This window comes from Rhinoraja longicauda, chromosome 20 (genome assembly GCF_053455715.1).
Source record: "Rhinoraja longicauda isolate Sanriku21f chromosome 20, sRhiLon1.1, whole genome shotgun sequence".
Classification (NCBI taxonomy): Eukaryota; Metazoa; Chordata; class Chondrichthyes; order Rajiformes; family Arhynchobatidae; genus Rhinoraja; species Rhinoraja longicauda.
This window is the reverse complement of record NC_135972.1, coordinates 7,218,140-7,235,960: the sequence shown is the minus strand read 5'-3', so window position 1 is coordinate 7,235,960 and position 17,821 is coordinate 7,218,140. Positions and strand designations below refer to the sequence as shown.

Below are 17,821 nucleotides of genomic sequence, written 5' to 3'. Positions count from 1 at the left end.
AGATTATTGCTACATCATTGACTAGCAGCTTTAACAAAAGGATCTTACAAACCATTAGTGGGTGGTTTGCTGCGGATTTAAAAGGTGTTTTTCCCGCTGTGTGCCTTGGCAACCAACATGACCAAGAACTTGTACGGATGCGATCTCTCTACAACCCTAAAGAGCCCTTCTCCATAAACGTACCAGGAAAACACCAGGCAAACAAGGAGTGTAATGGAGTGTGTAGGGAGGAACTGAAGACAGACACAAAATGCTGGAGTAACTCAGCGGGACAGGCAGCATCTCTGGACAGAAGGAATGGGTGCTGTTTCAGTCTGAAGAAGGGTCTTGACCCAAAACGTCACCCATTCCTTCTCTCCAGGGATGCTGCCTGTCCCGCTGAGTTACTCCAGCATTTTGGGAATATCTTCAGTGTAAAGGAGGGGTCGAGAACTCATTACAGTGCGTCGGCAGTGGATGCGAAAGACGGACGACATAGAACTAGTGCGAAAAGATGATCGATGGTCGGCGTGGACTCGGTGGGGCAAAGAGCCCATTTTCATGCTGTATCTTGGAGCGCAGGAGGATGACGGGTGATCTTATTGAGGTGTAGATCAGCTAAATGTACTTAATGTAGGGGAATCTAAAACCAGAGGACATAGGTTTAAGGTGAGTGGGAAAAGATTTAATAGGAACTTGAGGGGCAACCTGTTTTGTTTTATAAACACAAAGGGTGGCGGAGGTGGTAGTTGAGGCATGTACTATCACAACATTTAACAGACATTTGGACAAGTACATGGATAGGACAGGTTTAGAGGGATATGGGGTGAACACAGGACTAGTGTAGGTGGGACGTGTTGGGCCAAAGGGCCTGTTTCCATGCTGTGTGCCTACGACTAAAACGAAACTAACGTTAAAGATGCTTGGTTTTAGAAGAATCTTTGGTGGAGAGAGGGGAGGAATTTCAAAGCTGCAAGGCCAGGGGGATGTTGGCAAAGGTTTGTGGAGGAGGGAGAGGGGGAAAGGATGTAATGGCACCTGGCGTAATGTGTGGAGGGGGTCACGTTTGAAGAGCAGTGCGTTTTGAAAAGCAGCGCGGAAACCAAAAAGCACACAAGTCAAACATGTGCCAGGCACAAATCTGAGCGCGTTGTTGCGAAAATAGGATTAAATTTCCGATTCGGGACATATGACAATAGACAATAGGTGCAGGAGGAGGCCATTCGGCCTTTTGAGCCAATGTGATCATGGCTGATCATTCTTAATCAGTACCCCGTTCCTGCCTTCTCCCCATACCCCCTGACTCCGCTATCCTTAAGAGCTCTAACCAGCTCTCTCTTGAATGCATTCAGAGAATTGGCCTCCACTGCCTTCTGAGGCAGAGAATTCCATAGATTCACAACTCTCTGACTGAAAAAGTTTTTCCTCATCTCAGTTCTAAATGGCCTACCCCTTATTCTTAAACTGTGGCCCCTTGTTCTGGACTCCCCCAACATTGGGAACATGTTTCCTGCCTCTAACGTGTCCAACCCCTTAATAATCTTATATGTTTATTACACTCTTGGCTATTGATCACTTCAATGCGGGGCGCACGGTTTAAGGTCACAAGGAATAGGAGCAGAATTAGGCCATTCGGCCCATCAAGTCTACTCCGCCACTCAATCATGGCCGATCTATCTCTCCCTCCTAACCCCATTCTGTTGCCTTCTCCCCATAACCCCTGACACCCGTACAGCAAGCAGGAGGAGCCGCACAAAGAGGGCAGGACGCACCTTCCGAGTCCCCGTTGTCCGATCCATGTCTGAAGAACTCCTCGCTGTCGTTGGCCGAGTGAGACTTCTTCATCTCGGCCATCCTGTTTTTTGGCGTTTTTCGGCGGAGCGAGGGGGAGAAGAAGGACGGGCGGTTGTTGCGTTCCGGCGTGGGAGGGGTGCTGAAGGACGTCACCTACAAACAAACCCCCCCCACAAAAAAAGACATCGTCACCACCACCAAACAACACCCCCAAGATGGCGCCCAACCCAGGCGACCATGTGCAAGAAGCAGATCCACAATCACACATTACAATCGCTCCACACTCTTAAATCTCCATCTGTGGAATTCTTTGCCACAGAAGGCTGTGGAGGCCAAGTCAATGGATATTTTTAAGGCAGAGATAGATAGATTCTTGATTAGTGCGGGTGTCGGGGGTTATGGGGAGAAAGCGGGAGAGTGGGGTTAGGAGGGAGAGATAGAACAGCCATGATTGAATGGCGGAGTAGACAATTCTGCTTTATCACATGATCTGTACACCGTGAATGGCTCGATTGTAATCATGTATTGTCTTTCCGCTGAATGGTTAGCACGCTATACTTCGGTACACGTGACAATAAACTACACTGAATTAATGCCAGATGTACCGAAATGGGAAGTTGTACTATGAGATAAAGATGACTCTGGGACTATTTCTACTGGAACAGAAAGCAGAGGAGATTTAACAGAAGCCAATGTACTCTGTTGGGATTTTGTTGAGGGGTATTCTACGTAAAATGGTCTCCAAAGGAAGTGTTAAAATAAGTTGGGATAACTTATTTTTATATAAACACAGTGTTGCTTAAAATGGCGCATCTTGTTAAAGGGACTTTAGTTTAGATACAGCGCTGAAACAGGCCCTTCGGCCCGCCGAGTCCACACCGACCAGCGATAACCCTGTACACCTTTACTTCCTACACACACGAGGGACAATTTACAATTTACCGAAGCCAATTAAGCTACAAACCTGTACGTCTTTGGAAAGTGGGGGGAAACCAGAGCACCCGGAGGAAACCCACATGGTCACAGTGAGAACGTACAAACTCCTTACAGACAGCAGCACCTGCAGTCAGGATCGAACTCGGGCATTTGGCTCTGGAAGGCAGCAACTCTGCTGTCCCAGATGTGGTGTGAAATTGAATAAGTACTTGTTAAATATTTGATCTCAGAATAAAATGAAGAGAGCTGTTGCACCATGAAATGAAGAGAGCTGTTGCTGCCACAAATAATTGACGCAAATATGTTCCAATTTTCTCCTCATCACCTTGTCAACAGAACATAGAACAGTACAGCGCAGAAACAGGCCCTTCGGCCCACAATGTCTGTGCCACACAAGATGCCAAGTTAAACTAATCAGCCCTGCCTGCACATAATCCATATCCCTCCGTGCACATAATCCATATCCCTCCGTGCACATATTCCATATCCCTCTGTTCCCTGCATATCCATGTGCTCATCCAAAAGCCCTCTTCAACGCCACTATGGTATCTGCCTCTCCACCACCCCTGGCAGCGTGCTCCAGACACTCGTCACTCTGTGAATGAAACTGCTCCAAACGTTTCCTTTAAACCTTGCCCCTCTTCCGTTAATGCCATGTCCTCTAATCGTTGACATGTCCACCTTGGGGGTAAAAAGGTTCTGACTGTCTACCGTATCTGTGCTTCTCATAGTTTTATAAACTTCTATCGGGCCTACCCTCAACCCCGCCTCCGACGCTAAACCTCATGCGGTCACGGGGAGAACGTACAAACTCTGTACGGACAGCGCCCGCAGTCAGGATAGAACCCGGGTCTCTGGCGCTGTGAGGCTGCAGTTCTACCGCTGCGCCAACGTGCCGCACAAACTGAACTTATTTTTAATGTTTGTTTATTATGGTACCTATTCAGCACTGTATTTAAAAAACTGCACAGTTAGAATTTCATTGATCCATTTTGGTACATATGGCAATAAAACACTGTCGTCACTCTTGATGCACCCCATTATGCCAAGCAGTGCTGAATAACACTGGACTATTCTCCAGTGCACTACAAAGGTCTACGAGGCACTGCAGTTAAAGTAACGCAAGAGACTGCAGATGCTGGAATCTGGAGCAACACTAGTCTCTCCAGCACAGTGCATGTTGCCTCAGTCAAGGCATCTTTTCCCCCCCTTCCCCCAAAGAAGCTGACTATCTATTAAATCAGAAACATTCTCCTTTGCAAACAAAATAAATGTGCTCATTAGATCCATCAACGCTTCATAAACAGGTGGTTTTGAACAGTCCGGGAGTTAATATTTGCTGGAAGGATCAGCTCAAGGAAGACGGTTTATCTCGGCCCTCCCGAGATCAGACAAACAGGAAATAAGTGCCGAAGTTAGGCACAAAATGCTGGAGTAACTCAGCGGGCCAGGCAGCATCGCTGGAGAAAAGTATTCGGTGACTTTTCTGGTCGAGACCCTTCTTCAAACAGAGAGTCGTGGGAGAGGGAAACGAGAGATATGGAAGGGTCAGGTGCGGAAAAAAAGCGAGATCAAAGGGGACGAAGTTCAAGGAGAGCGTAGAATAGATCGTTGTTAGCATGGGGAAGATGACTACGAGGCATACAATGTAAAATTTAATCAGGAGGACAGTCGGACTGGTCGGAGAATTAGGATGGGGAAGGGGTGGAGGGAGAGGGGAAGCAAGGGCTGCTTGAAGTTGGGGAAGGGAACCACTCTGGTCAAACCCAGGCCCCCACCCAGGCCCCCACCCAGGCCCGCCGCTCTGATGCCGACTGCAAACGGACCGGACCAGGGCTAACTCTTTCATTAACTGACAGACTACCTGGTCACATCTCAGTTACACAAAGCCCAGCCCTGCTGCAGTCCTAATCACAGCACCGCCAGACAGCGTTCATTACAATGCTGTGCACAGCCCCGGTCTTGCAGCAAAAATAATGACCTTTACAAATCTTGTTCTTCAAAGGCGAAGGAGCGAAAGGGAGGATGAGATGGGAAGAGGAGAGAGGAAAATATCTTAAATATCCAGCTCCCATTCTCCACACCAGTGCATTACACAGAGCTGGTTGAAGTAAAGCAGAATTTATTCTAACAAGATGGATAATTATTTTCCACGATAACGGTACAGGAAAGGGCTCCAAGTAAAACTAATGCAAAGTGGAATAGTGGAGTAACTCAGCAGGTCTGGCAGCATCTTAGTTTTTAGTTTAGTTTAGAGATACAGCCACGGAAACAGGCCCTTCGGCCCACCGAGTCCGTGCCGGCCAACGATGCCCGCACATCAACACTACCCTACACACACTGGGGACAATTTTACATTTATACCAAGCCCATTAACCTACAAACCTGCACGTCTTTGGAGTGTGGGAGGAAACCGGAGATCTCCGAGAAAACCCACGCAGGTCACGGGGAGAACGTACAAACTCCGGACAGACAGCGCCCGTAGTCAGGATCGAACCCAGATTCCTGGCGCTGCAAGACAGCAACTCTACCGCTGCCCATCTCTGGAGTACATGGATAGGTCGGGACAATTCTTCAGTCTGAGTGTTCTCCAGAGATGCTGCCTGACCTGCTGAGTTATTCCAGCACTTTTTGGTTTTTTAAAAAACCAGTTCCTTGTTTCTATCAAATAAAATGTTTGACCAACCTCAACATGGATCCAGAGAATCTCAATCAGTGTGATACAGGCTGTTTCAACAGGCCCCTCAGCCCAACTTGCCCACACTGACGAGCATACCCTATCTGCACTAGTCCCACCTGCCAGCCTTCGGCCCATATCCCCCTGAACCTGTTCTATCCATGCACCTGTCTAAATGTTTCTTAAACGCTGCGATAGTCCCTGCTTCAACTACCTCCTCTGGCAGCTCGTTCCATACACCCACCACCCTTTGTGTGGAAAAAGTTACCCATTGGGTGCCTATTAAATCTTCTCCCCCTCACCTTAAACCCCTGTCCTCTGGTTCTCGATTCCCCTACTCTGGCAAGCGACACTTGTGATCTTGTACGCCTCAAAAGATCACCCCTCATCCTCCTGCGCTCCAAGGGATAAAGTCCCAGCTTGCTCAACCTCGCCCTATTGCTCAGGCCCTGTCCTGGCCTCATCTTCATAAATCTTCTCTGCCCATCTAAATCTTCTCTACCAACACAATAAAATCCACCATTCCCCGATCGTAATTGATACTGAACAATTTGTTAGAAATCCATAAAATATTTATCAACCTCCGCAAATAATAATCAGAGCCAAATAGATTACTCTCTCGGGGAAAACAAACGGGCTCAATAACTGACTATCTAAATTGTGAGCCTTTAACATAACCACCCAATGTAAAAACACTTCATCAATTGACAAAAGCTCTTCACTGCACCTCGGTACAGGTGACAATAAACTAAATTGTAACTCAAATAATTTTAAATGTCTCTGTAGTTTGTTCAACTGAAGCCCTTCACCAGAAGTTAAATGCAGTAAACCCTCGTTATAACAGAGCACAAGGAGGGGAGTGGTGTCCATTATTGACGATTGTCCGCTATAACAGAGCAAGGGATTCACTCCAACCACCTTGCGGTCACTTGAGTTGTTTTCAAGTACAAAGTTTTTCTTTTTTGTTACTGCAAGCTAAAAATACTAAAGGCTGTTTGTTACATTGTTTAATAGAGTTAAGTGTCGATCAGAGTGATTGCTTGTCAATGCCAATGCCTTGCCAGCGGTCAATGCCTTGCCAATGGTCAATGCCTTGCCAATGGTCAATGCCTTGCCAATGGTCAATGCCTTGCCAGTGGTCAATGCCTTGCCAATGGTCAATGCCTTGCCAATGGTCAATGCCTTGCCAATGGTGAATGCCTTGCCAATGGTCAATGCCTTGCCAATGGTCAATGCCTTGCCAATGGTCAATGCCTTGCCAGGGGTCAATGCCTTGCCAATGGTCAATGCCTTGCCAATGGTCAATGCCTTGCCAGGGGTCAATGCCTTGCCAATGGTCAATGCCTTGCCAGGGGTCAATGCCTTGCCAATGGTCAATGCCTTGCCAATGGTCAATGCCTTGCCAATGGTCAATGCCTTGCCAATGGTCAATGCCTTGCCAATGGTCAATGCCTTGCCAATGGTCAATGCCTTGCCAATGGTCACTGCCTTGCCAATGGTCAATGCCTTGCCAATGCCATCGGCCTCCGCAGTGTAACTTACAGCCTGCATTCTTAAAGAGGTGGTCGACAATTATGAAATCCGTTACAAAGTGGACTGTAATAAGGAGGGTTTACTGCAATACTGAGTGTGATGGAGAAAGGCAGGTAAGGCAATGGTGTATGGACAGCCATTGTGTCAGGGGCAGGTAGGCATGCAGGGGGCTCTTAAATGAACGGATCAGAATGATCATTTTGAGATTGAAGCAATGGGTGGACAAGTGACCATCACAAACATCTACGCATGCAATGGTTCGAGACTCCACCAGGGGGCTACAGGAATGGCCCAGCCCCATCCATCGAGCACATTGGAGTCAAACTTTTTTTTTTTATAAAGAAAGAAAGGGGCAGACAGCAAACACGACACAGACTGGTGAGGGTGGTCAACATACCCAGAAGGCACTGCAGGAAGGAGACTCGTCCCTCTGAGGAGCAGAAATCGCAACATCGTGAGTTGGAAGATGCACGCACGCACGGACGCACGGGGGAAACTGCCACAGAAACACTCTGGCTAAACTACCGACATCCATTTACAGCAAGATACAGGAATAAATAAAGGGGAGGCCATTTAAAACTGAGATGAGAAAAAACTTGTTCACCCAGAGAGTTGTGAATTTGTGGCAATTCTCTGCCACAGAAGGCAGTGGAGGCCAATTCTCTGGATGAATTTAGACGAGAGTTAGATAGGGCTAGCGGAACCAAAGGATATGGGGAGAAGGCAGGCACGGGTTACTGATTGTGGATGATCAGCCATGATCACAATGAATGGCGGTGCTGGCTCGAAGGGCCAAATGGCCTCCTCCTGCACCAATTTTCTATGTTTCTACACGTCCACCGCTGGAACAAACACAGGCGCGTTGGGGAAATCAGGGCCAGGGACCTTGGGGAAGCATCTGTACATTTTTGTAAGATTTATTTTGAGCGGAGATTCTGAGAGGTGATGTGGGGAGGATGTTTTCACTAGTGGGGGAGTCTAGGCCGACAGGTTGTAGGCTCAGAATTAAAGGACGTTCTTTTAGGAAGGAGATGAGGAGGAATTTCTTTAGTCAGAGGGTGGGGAATCTTTGGAATTCTTTGCCACAGAAGGCAGTGGAGGCCAAGTAAGTGGATATTTTTAAGGCAGAGAGAGGTAGATTCTTGATTAGTACGGATGTCAGAGGTTATGGGGACAAGGCAGGAGAATGGGGTTAGGAGGGAGAGATAGATCAGCCATGATTGAATGGAGGAGTAGACTTGATGGGTCAAATGGCCTAATTCTACTCCTATCACTTATAACCTTGTGGCCTTAACAGGAGACAATTTATTCTGTTGAGATTTTGTTGAAGGGTGTTCTACTTAAAATGGTCTCCAAAGGAAGTGTGGATGGAGGTTGGGATAACTTTTTTTGTTAAACACAGAGGGTTGTTAAAAATGGCACATCTTGTAAAAGGGACTTTAGTTTAGTTTAGAAATACAGCGCGGAAACAGGCCGTTCGGCCCACCGAGTCCGTGCCGTCCAACGATCCCCGCACACTAGCACCATCCTGCACACTAGGGGCAATATACAATGTCTTACAGCAACCAATTAACCAACAGGCCTGCACGTCTTTGGGGTGTGGGAGGAAACCAGAGCACACAAAATCCACATGGTCACGGGGAGAACGTGCAAACTCCATACAGACAGCAGTTGTGGTCAGGATCGAACCCGGGTCTCTGGCGCTGCAAAGCAGCAACTCTACCGCTGCCCCACCGTGCCGTTAAGGGCGAGAAGATTTTAGGCCCTTTATTGCTAAATGGTGAACAGATGGAAACAGCGTCCCCAGAAACGAGGAACACAACTCCGCATGGGGGCAAGCGGTTGTCCCCGGCAACCAGGCCCGGCCACGAGGAGTGTCCATGGTTACCTGTTCATGCAGGGGAGAGCCTGGCTCAGATCCCTCCTCCGTCCCATAGGGGGAGGTGTCCCCCGTCGCCACGCGGCTCACGGCCATCTCCGCGTGCCCCTTGCCCTGCGGCCCCTTCATCCGCACAAACTCCATGTTGTTGGATTTGTAAAACCCAAACGACATCTTCTGGGCCATCTTGGCAGCCACACTGACCTGGAAGAAAGAACCACATGTTTAGTTTAGTTCAGTAAAGCTGATCTGAACAGAAGAAAATGCTCTACTCTATGCACACCTCACCTATGTCACGTCACCAATGCATCGCATTACAACAGGTAAACCCCACTGCAACCTTCAAGGCCAGTTGGCAGACATCCCACTAGTTTAGTTTAGTATAGAGGTACAGTGCAGGAAACAGGCCCTTCGGCCCACCAGGTCCACACTGACGAGCGATCCCCACCCGACACACTCTACGGACAATTTTACATTTTGACCAAACCAATTGGCCTACAAACCTGCACGTCTTTGGAGTGTGGGAGCAAGCCGAAGATCTCGGAGAAAACCCACGCAGGTCACGGGGAGAACGAACAAACTCCGTACAAACAGCACCCGTAGTCGTGATCGAACCCGGTTCTCTGGCGCTGTGAGGCAGCAACTCGACCGCTGAGCCACCGTGCTGCCATTGATTTAGCCAACATTCTCCAAGCCCCGCTCAGCATGGGCAAGTTGGGCCAAAGGGCCTGTTTCTGTGCTGTATGACCATGACTCCATGAAACGCAAGCAATGGAGGAAAACTGACATCTCACAGGCCTCACAATTCTTTCCCACTGCAACCGTCCAGAACAAATATTTACTAATTGCTGAAAGAGAAAATACATTTCTCTCTTATCTAATTGAGAAATTATTCAGAGATAAATGATCTAATCGTTATTTTACTCGGGTTTAAATATAGCACAGCGAGTTAGCAACAAGAGTTGTGTTTGCTCATTCACATCCGTTGTGCAGTACCAAGTCCTGCCGCCCACTCTGCAGCGGTAGAATTGCTGCCTGACAGCCCCACAGACCCAGGTTCGATCCTGACTACAGATGCCACCTGTACGGAGATCGTACCTTCTCCCCGTGACCTGCGTGGGTTTTCTCCGAGACCATCAGTTTCCTCCCACACTCCAAAGACGTACCGGACTTGACAAGCTAGATGCAGGGAAAATGTTCCCAATGTTGGGGGAGTCCAGAACCAGAGGCCACAGTCTTAGAATAAAGGGGAGGCCATTTAAAACTGAGGTGAGAAGAAACTTTTTCACCCAGAGAGTTGCGAGTTTGTGGAATTCTCTGCCACAGAAGGCAGTGGAGGCCAATTCACTGGATGAATTTAAAAGAGAGTTAGATGGAGCTCTAGGGGCTAGTGGGATCAAGGGATATGGGGAGAAGGCAGGCACGGGTTACTGATTGTGGATGATCAGCCATGATCACAATGAATGGCGGTGCTGGCTCGAAGGGCCAAATGGCCTCCTCCTGCACCTATTTTCTATGTTTCTAGGTTTGTAGGTTAATTGGCTTGTTTATAAATGCAAATTGTCCCTAATGGGTGTAGGATAGTGTTAGTGTGGGGGCAATCGCTGGTCGGTGCGGACTCAGTGTGCCGAAGGGCCTGTTTCCGTGCTGTATCTCTAAACTAAAAAATCATACACCAGCACTCAAACTCTCTGCTCATCAGTAACCTGGACAGTGATAGAAGATAAATGTTCCCAATGTTGGGGGAGTCCAGAACAAGGGGTCACAGTTTAAGAATAAGGGGTAGGCCATTTAGAACTGAGACGAGGAAAAACTTTTTCAGTCAGAGAGTTATGAATCTGTGGAATTCTCTGCCTCAGAAGGCATTGGAGGCCAATTCTCTGAATGCATTCAAGAGAGAGCTGGATAGAGCTCTTAAGGATAGCGGAGTCAGGGGGTATGGGGAGAAGGCAGGAACGGGGTACTGATTGAGAACAGGGCCGTCTTAACGCATGGGCCTGATGGGCACTTGCCCGGGGCCCCACGAGCATAGGGGCCCCATGCTGATCTGTGTATGTTAAGTGACTTGCAATAAATAAATACTACTTTAAAAATGCAGGTTCAATAAGTGCTTTTTTCGCAACATTTTTGGTCACTAAGTGCTTCTCACAGCGATCTGTAAGTGCTTTTCGCAACATGTAGCACCCTAAGTCCATCGCTAAATGCTTTTCGGTAAGTGCTTTTCGCCGGCACGACAGGGGGGGGCTGGTAGGGAAAGGGGGGGTGGGGGAGAGTAACGGTAGGGGTCCCAGTACACTGCTTTGCCCGGGGGCCCATAATGCTGTAAAAACGGCCCTGATTGAGAATGATCAGCCATGATCACATTGAATGGCGGTGCTGGCTCGAGGGGCTGAATGGCCTCCTCCTGCACCTATTGTCTATTGTCTATAAGAGTGACAATGCTCAATCCCTGAAGTTAGCCACCTCTGGAAGGCAGAGAATTATTGAAAAGGGTCTCAGCCCAAAACATCACCTATTCCTTTTCTCCAGAGATGCTGCCTGACCCGCTGTGCTACTCCAGCTTTTTGTGTCTATCTTCAGTTAAACCAGCATCTGCAGTTCTTTTTTACACAATCCTGATTTGGTGATGATACTCATTGAAGGCGTTTCTAGAGCAAGGCTAAATCTATCACTGTGTTACTATTTATTGGATGCACAGTTGACCGTTTATGTTATTGTCGTGTTGTTTTCCCTACATAAGACAGCCTCACGCCAACATCCACCAACATCCATTCATGCTGTTTACACGAGAGACACAAAAAGCTGGAGTAACTCAGCATCTCTGGAGATCACAGCATCACAGGCAGCATCTCTGGAGAAAAGGAATAGGTGACATTTCCAGCTGGGATCCTCCTCCAAGCTGAAGAGGGGTTCCCACCCAAAACGTCACCCGTCCTTTTGCCTCCCCCCCCCCCCCCCAACCCCCCAGAGATGCTGCCCGACCCGCAGAGTTACTCCAACACTTTGTGCCACTTCTTTTTGCAAGCCAGCATCTGAAGTCACTTGAAATCAGTCTGAGGAAGGGTCTCGACCCGAAACGTCACATTCCTTCTCTCCCGAGATGCTGCCTGTCCCGCTGAGTTACTCCAGCATTTTGTGTCCTCCTTCGATTTAAACCAGCATCTGCAGGGTTTTTTTCCGACACTATCTGAAGTCACTTGCATTTCAAGAGAGAGTTAGATTCAGCTCTTAGGGTTCACGGAATCAAGGGATATGGGGAGACAGCAGGAACGGGGCACTGATTTTGGATGATCAGCCGTGATCATATTGAATGGCGGTGCTGGCTCGAAGGGCCGAACGGCCTACTCCTGCACCTATTTTCCACGTTTCCATGTTTGTACAGATGCTCCCTGACTAACAACGCTTCCACCTACGGTATTTCGACTTTGCGATGGTACAAACGGCAGGAACACGTAGCGAGACGTCTCTTGCTTCCGCCCACGTGATCACGTGTATTCAATGCACTTCGACTTACGATATTTTCGGTTTCCGATGCCTTTCCCGGAATGTAGCCCATCGTAAGTTGAGGAGCACCTGTATTTGTAATCAACGTTAGCTGCTATAGCAGCTTGGGGCATTTGGTTTACACCGAGCACACTGCGTGTCGAGCCAGCGAGATCACCAGCTTGCCGAGGGTGGGCACGCTGTAACGCAAGAGCTCTCTCACCCGGTTATCGTACACCTTCTTCAGCGCTTCGTATCTGATGGACCCCTGGAAGATCACACCCTGGAAGGTGTTGTTCTTGTCACTGGCCACCAGCTCCACACAGACCATCTCTCCTTCGCCGACAGACATGTCGCTGAACACCTGCGGAACACCAGGCGGAAGAGAACAAGATTTAGAGAGTGTTGTGTTCAGTTTCGGGCACCCGCGATGCAGGAAAGACGATACCAAGCTGGAAAAGGCGCAGAGGCGATTTACGAGGATGCTGCCAGGACTCGAGGGTCTGAGCTCGAGGGAGAGGTTGAGCAGGCAAGGACTCTATTCCCTGGAGCGCAGGAGGATGAGGGGTGATCAGAATCATGTGTTGTCTTTCCTCTGACTGGATGGCACGCAACAAAACCTCGGTACACGTGACAATAAACTAAACGAAACTGATCTTATCGAGGTGCACAAAATCATGAGAGGAATAGATCGAGTGGACGTGCAGAGTCTCTTGCCCAGATTAGGGGAATCAAGAACCAGGGGTTAAGGTGATGGGGGAAAGATTTAATAGGAACCTGAGGGTGGTGGGTGTATGGAACGAGCTGCCGGAGGAGGTAGTTGAGGCTGGGACTGTCGCAATGTTTAAAAACAATTAGACAGGTGCATGGACAGGACAGGTTTGGAGGGATATGGGCCAAACGCAGGCAGGTGGGACTTGTGTAGATGGTACATGTGGCCGGTGTGGGCAGGTTGGGCCGTAGGGCCTGTTTCCATGTTGTGTCACTCTTTGACTCTCGTGGTTATGAGGCGACCACCTCAAGATAACAGCATAATCGGCTCAGAGAACAGCAACACCTCAACTATGAACCAGATCAAGTAAGCCATTCATATCCCAAGATTTTATTAGGATCTTTTTTTGATTCGTTTTTGCCTGTGCGGTCCTGGACACTCATCTCTGTCATTGAAATCAAGCAATCACTAGAGGTAGTTTTAACCTATGATTGCACAGTTCCATGGCATCAAAATTCAGCTGCATAAGAGGTGGGCAACAGCAGTCAACTGTAATTAAACAGGGCATGTGGCAAAATCATTAGCATTCCTGTTCAGTGGTAGTGGTGAGCATTTGTAAAGAGAACCGTACCAAAACTGCCCTTTGTGGATTGCTTTGAAAGCGACAAAAATTATATTGTAGCGTTGAAGCTAAAGATTATCCGCCTTCCCTCAAGTCACCGTTTTCAAGCACGACGGCTCTATTTCACTGCACATCTTCCACCAAACATTAAAAGAGACATTACCTCTTCAAAACTGTCAATCATGAAGAAGATGTTGGGGTAACTGATTTTGGATTCCTCTCCTTTGCTGTCCATGGGGTGCTTGCTTGGAGAAGCAAATACTTGCTGTCAAAAAAAATAAATACACAAGGAGAAATGACTTCCAACAGAGAAAATGTAGTAGGATGATAACTTGAACAACAACAAATTGTATCGAGGGCCGGTGTGGGCATGTTGGGCCGTAGGGTCAAGAAGGGTCTCGACCCAAAACGTCACCCATTCCTTCTCTCCAGAGATGCTGCCTGTCCCACTGAGTTACTCCAGCATTTTGTGTCTATCTTGTATTAAGGCCTAATTGCCCTCAATGCCTTGGCTTGCCTTCAATGCCATGCCGTCAATGCCATGCCTTCATTACCATGCCTTCATTACCATGCCTTCATTACCATGCCTTCATTACCATGCCTTCATTACCATGCCTTCATTACCATGCCTACATTACCATGCCTTCATTACCATGCCTTGCCTTGCCTTCATTACCATGCCTCGCCTTTAATGCCTTGCCTTGCCTTCATTACCATGCCTTGCCTTGCCTTTAATGCCTTGCCTTGCATTAAGGCCTGGTGTCTGTACGGAGTTTGCATGTTCTCTCTGTGACCCCATGTGTTTACTCCGGTTTCCTCCCACACTACAAAGTCGTGCGGGTTTGCAGGTTAATTTGGCTTCTGTAAATTATCCCTAGTGTGTGTAGGATAGAGGGATAGAGCTAGTGTATGGGTGATCTCTGGTCAATGTGGACCCAGTGGGCCGAAGGGCCTGCCTTCCACACTGTATCGCTAAACTAAAAAAAAAGCCTAAACTAAACTAATCTAATCCCTACAGAAAATCAGTAAGGCCGAGGCCTGCCTGGATTTGTGCGTAAACCAACTGTGAGGTTCACAACTGATCACTCAATCACTTCCCATTACTCAACACCTGTGCTCGGTCTGCGTTGGCCAAACTGATCTCCCGGTGGCTGAGCACTTCAACTCCCCCTCCCATTCCCAGTCTGACCTTTCTGTCATGGGCCTCCTCCAGTGCCATAGTGAGGCCCACCAGAAATTGGAGGAACAGCACCTCATATTTCGCCTGGGCAGCTTGCAGCCCAGTGGTATGAACATTGACCTCCCACTTTAGATAGTTCCTCTGTCCCTCTCTTCCCCTCCTCCTTCCCAGTTCTCCCTCTATCTTCCTGTCTCCACCTATATCCTTCCTTTATCCCGCCCCCCTGACATCAGTCTGAAGAAGGGTCTCGACCCGAAACATCACCCATTGCTTCTCTCCTGAGATGCTGCCTGACCTGCTGAGTTACTCCAGCATTTTGTGAATAAATACCTTCGATTTGTACCAGCATCTGCAGTTATTGTCTTATACTCCCATTACAATGGAGTTTGTTGTGCACAGGTTACACCACTTGTAAACTAGCTCTACCACTATGTATGCTTATTAACCAGGAGAAATACCCTTTGTACAACTAATGGCAATGCCCACTAAACCTCGAGGCTGCCATCCAGAGGACGTGACTTTTGTTAACCAAGGCCCAAGCTGGATTATTCATTGATTTTCACGGAGATGGGTTTGGGGGAAGAAACCAGACTAGTTCTTACTTGGAAAGAGTGACTGAAGCTGTAAAATTAACGGTATTTTTAAAGAGAAGTCCGATAGATTCTTGATTAATGAAGGCTTTAAAGGTTCCAGGGAGAAGGCAGGAAAATGAGGTTGTATAGATTAGAAACGATGGAATGGCATGGCAGACTCGATGGGCCAAATGGCCTAATTTTGCTCCTACATCTTATGACCTAAAATCAAGAAATCATCCACTTTAATGCACAGAGCCCTGACATGCAGATACGGAGTAGGAAGGAACTACAGATGCTGGTTTAAACCGAAGATAGACACAAAAAGCTGGAGTAACCCAGCGGAACAGGCAGCATCTCTGGAGAGAGGGAATGGGTGACTGAAGGTGTCTCGACCCAAATTCCTCTCTCCAGAGATGCTGCCTGTCCCGCTGAGTTACTCCAGCATTTTGTGTCTACCTTTGATGTAAACCAGCATCTGCAGTTCCTTCCCACACAAAGAAACGACTCTACATGAATATAATCAAGCTGTCCACAGTGTAACAGTAAAAGGTACAAATGATAAAGGGCCCACCACATTCACCAGGACCTCTCCCTGAAGAAGGGCCGTCACTCGTGCGGCACGGTGGCGCAGCGGTAGAGTTGCCGCCTTGCAACGAATGCAGCGCCGGAGACCCGGGTTCGATCCCGACTACGGCTGCTGTCTGTGCGGAGTTTGTACGTTCTCCCCGTGACCTGCGTGGGTTTTCTCCGAGATCTTCGGTTTCCCCCCACACTCCAAAGACGTACAGGTTTGTAGTTAAATGGGTTGGTGTGTGTGTAAATAGTCCCTGGTGTGTGTAGGATAGTGTAATGTACGGGGATCGCTGGTCAGCACGGTGGGCCGAAGGGCCTGTTTCCGTGCTGTGTCTTTAAACTAAAAGTATGTCTAAATTAAACTCACCTGGGATTTCTTCTTATGGACGTGAATGTCACCCCCTTCTGAGCGCGTGCACACCGCGCACGTCACCATGTACTCCAGCTGCGGAGAGAGACAGAGAGAGTGAGTGAGAGAGAGAAAGAGGGAGAGAGAGAAAGAGAGAGAGAGAAAGAGAGAGAGAAAGAGATTCAGGCTTGAGGAACAGCTCCCAGCCTCTCGGTACATTGTCCATGCTACAAGATACTACACAGCAATCTGGACAAATGTACATGGAGTTGCTGTAGCAGCTAGTCATACAGCCCGTCGCCTATCCTCGTCCTCCAGAGATGCTGCCTGACCCGCTGAGTTACTCTAGCGCAGTGTGTTTTACTCAGGTGTCCAGGATTGGAGACCCTTAGACTATCTTTAATCAGACTTTACTGGCTTTTCCCTGCACTAAACGTGCATTAACATGATCCTACACACACTAGGGACAATTATTATAATATTTTTTTTAACATTTACCAAGCCAATTAACCCACAAACCTATACGTCTTTGGAGTGTGGGAGGAAACCGAAGATCTCGGAGAAAACCCACGCAGGTCACGGGGTGAACGTACAAACTCCGTACAGACGGCGCCCGTAGTCGGGATCGGACCGTGGTCTCCGGCGCTGCATTCGCTGTAAGGCAGCAACTCTACCGCTGCGCCACCGTGACCGCTCACAGCTGCAGTGGGGACATTATGGAAAACACCAAGACACTCCATGAAAAGGCACAAAGTGCCGGAGTAACTCTGCAGCTCAGGCAGCATCTCTGGAGGACATGGGTTGCCATGCATTCAAGAGAGAGCTGGATAGAGCTCTTAAGGATAGCGGAGTCAGGGGGTATGGGGAGAAGGCAGGAACGGGGTACTGATTGAGAATGATCTGCCATGATCACATTGAATGGCGCTGCTGGCTCGAAGGGCCGAATGGCCTCCTCCTGCACCTATTGTCTATTGTATCGGGTCGGGATCCTTCTTTGGAGCAAGACCCTTCTTCAGACTGCTTTCAAAAATGTTGCTCCTCAGTCGACTAAAATACGTGGTGCAGAAAATCTGTCAACTTATGAAAAATAAACGGCAGAGAAATTGTAGAGTCTTTTAACACAGAAAGTAAAATTATAACAAGCCAAAGGCAGTAGGATATCTTGGGGATCAGTAAAACTGGTTTAAAACTATTTCTGGCAATGCAACTTGAGGACAGTAACTGACTAAACTCAAAGTCTAAACTCTAAACTCAAATGTTATAGGAAGGAACTGCAGATGCTGCTTCAAACCGAAGATAGACACAAAGTGCTGGAGTATCAAGGACCAGTAAGCAAGTTTCCAGTCTATAAATATACCTTCTGCAAGACAAGGTTGAGGTAAACACTCTCCTCCCAGTCAATGTCAGGATCACCGAGACCAGGCAGCTTCTTGGAATCCCTTCGGTAAACTTCAACCTCAACCTGCCAGGTCAAGAAAGAGAGACCAAAACAAACAGTTCAGGCACAAACGTTCTTCCACTACAGAATA

At 48.1% G+C, this 17,821-nt stretch overlaps 1 protein-coding gene across 6 annotated transcripts in view; it reads right to left on the bottom strand.

Annotated features, from left to right (window-relative positions):
- Positions 1 to 17,821, bottom strand: part of kiaa0930 — a 62,522-nt gene that overhangs the window by 11,805 nt on the left and 32,896 nt on the right. For 3 of the 6 annotated variants that reach the window (XM_078416866.1, XM_078416861.1, XM_078416860.1), the window contains exons 3-9: positions 17,650 to 17,754; positions 16,311 to 16,388; positions 13,779 to 13,880; positions 12,505 to 12,645; positions 8,808 to 9,002; positions 7,317 to 7,349; positions 1,752 to 1,926 (exon numbers count right to left, since the gene is read on the bottom strand). In XM_078416866.1, coding sequence (XP_078272992.1) covers positions 1,752 to 1,926; positions 7,317 to 7,349; positions 8,808 to 9,002; positions 12,505 to 12,645; positions 13,779 to 13,880; positions 16,311 to 16,388; positions 17,650 to 17,754 — 829 coding nt within the window. The remainder of the gene's footprint in view (positions 1 to 1,751; positions 1,927 to 7,316; positions 7,350 to 8,807; positions 9,003 to 12,504; positions 12,646 to 13,778; positions 13,881 to 16,310; positions 16,389 to 17,649; positions 17,755 to 17,821) is intronic. The other 3 variants (XM_078416863.1, XM_078416862.1, XM_078416865.1) reach the window with 2 other exon arrangements.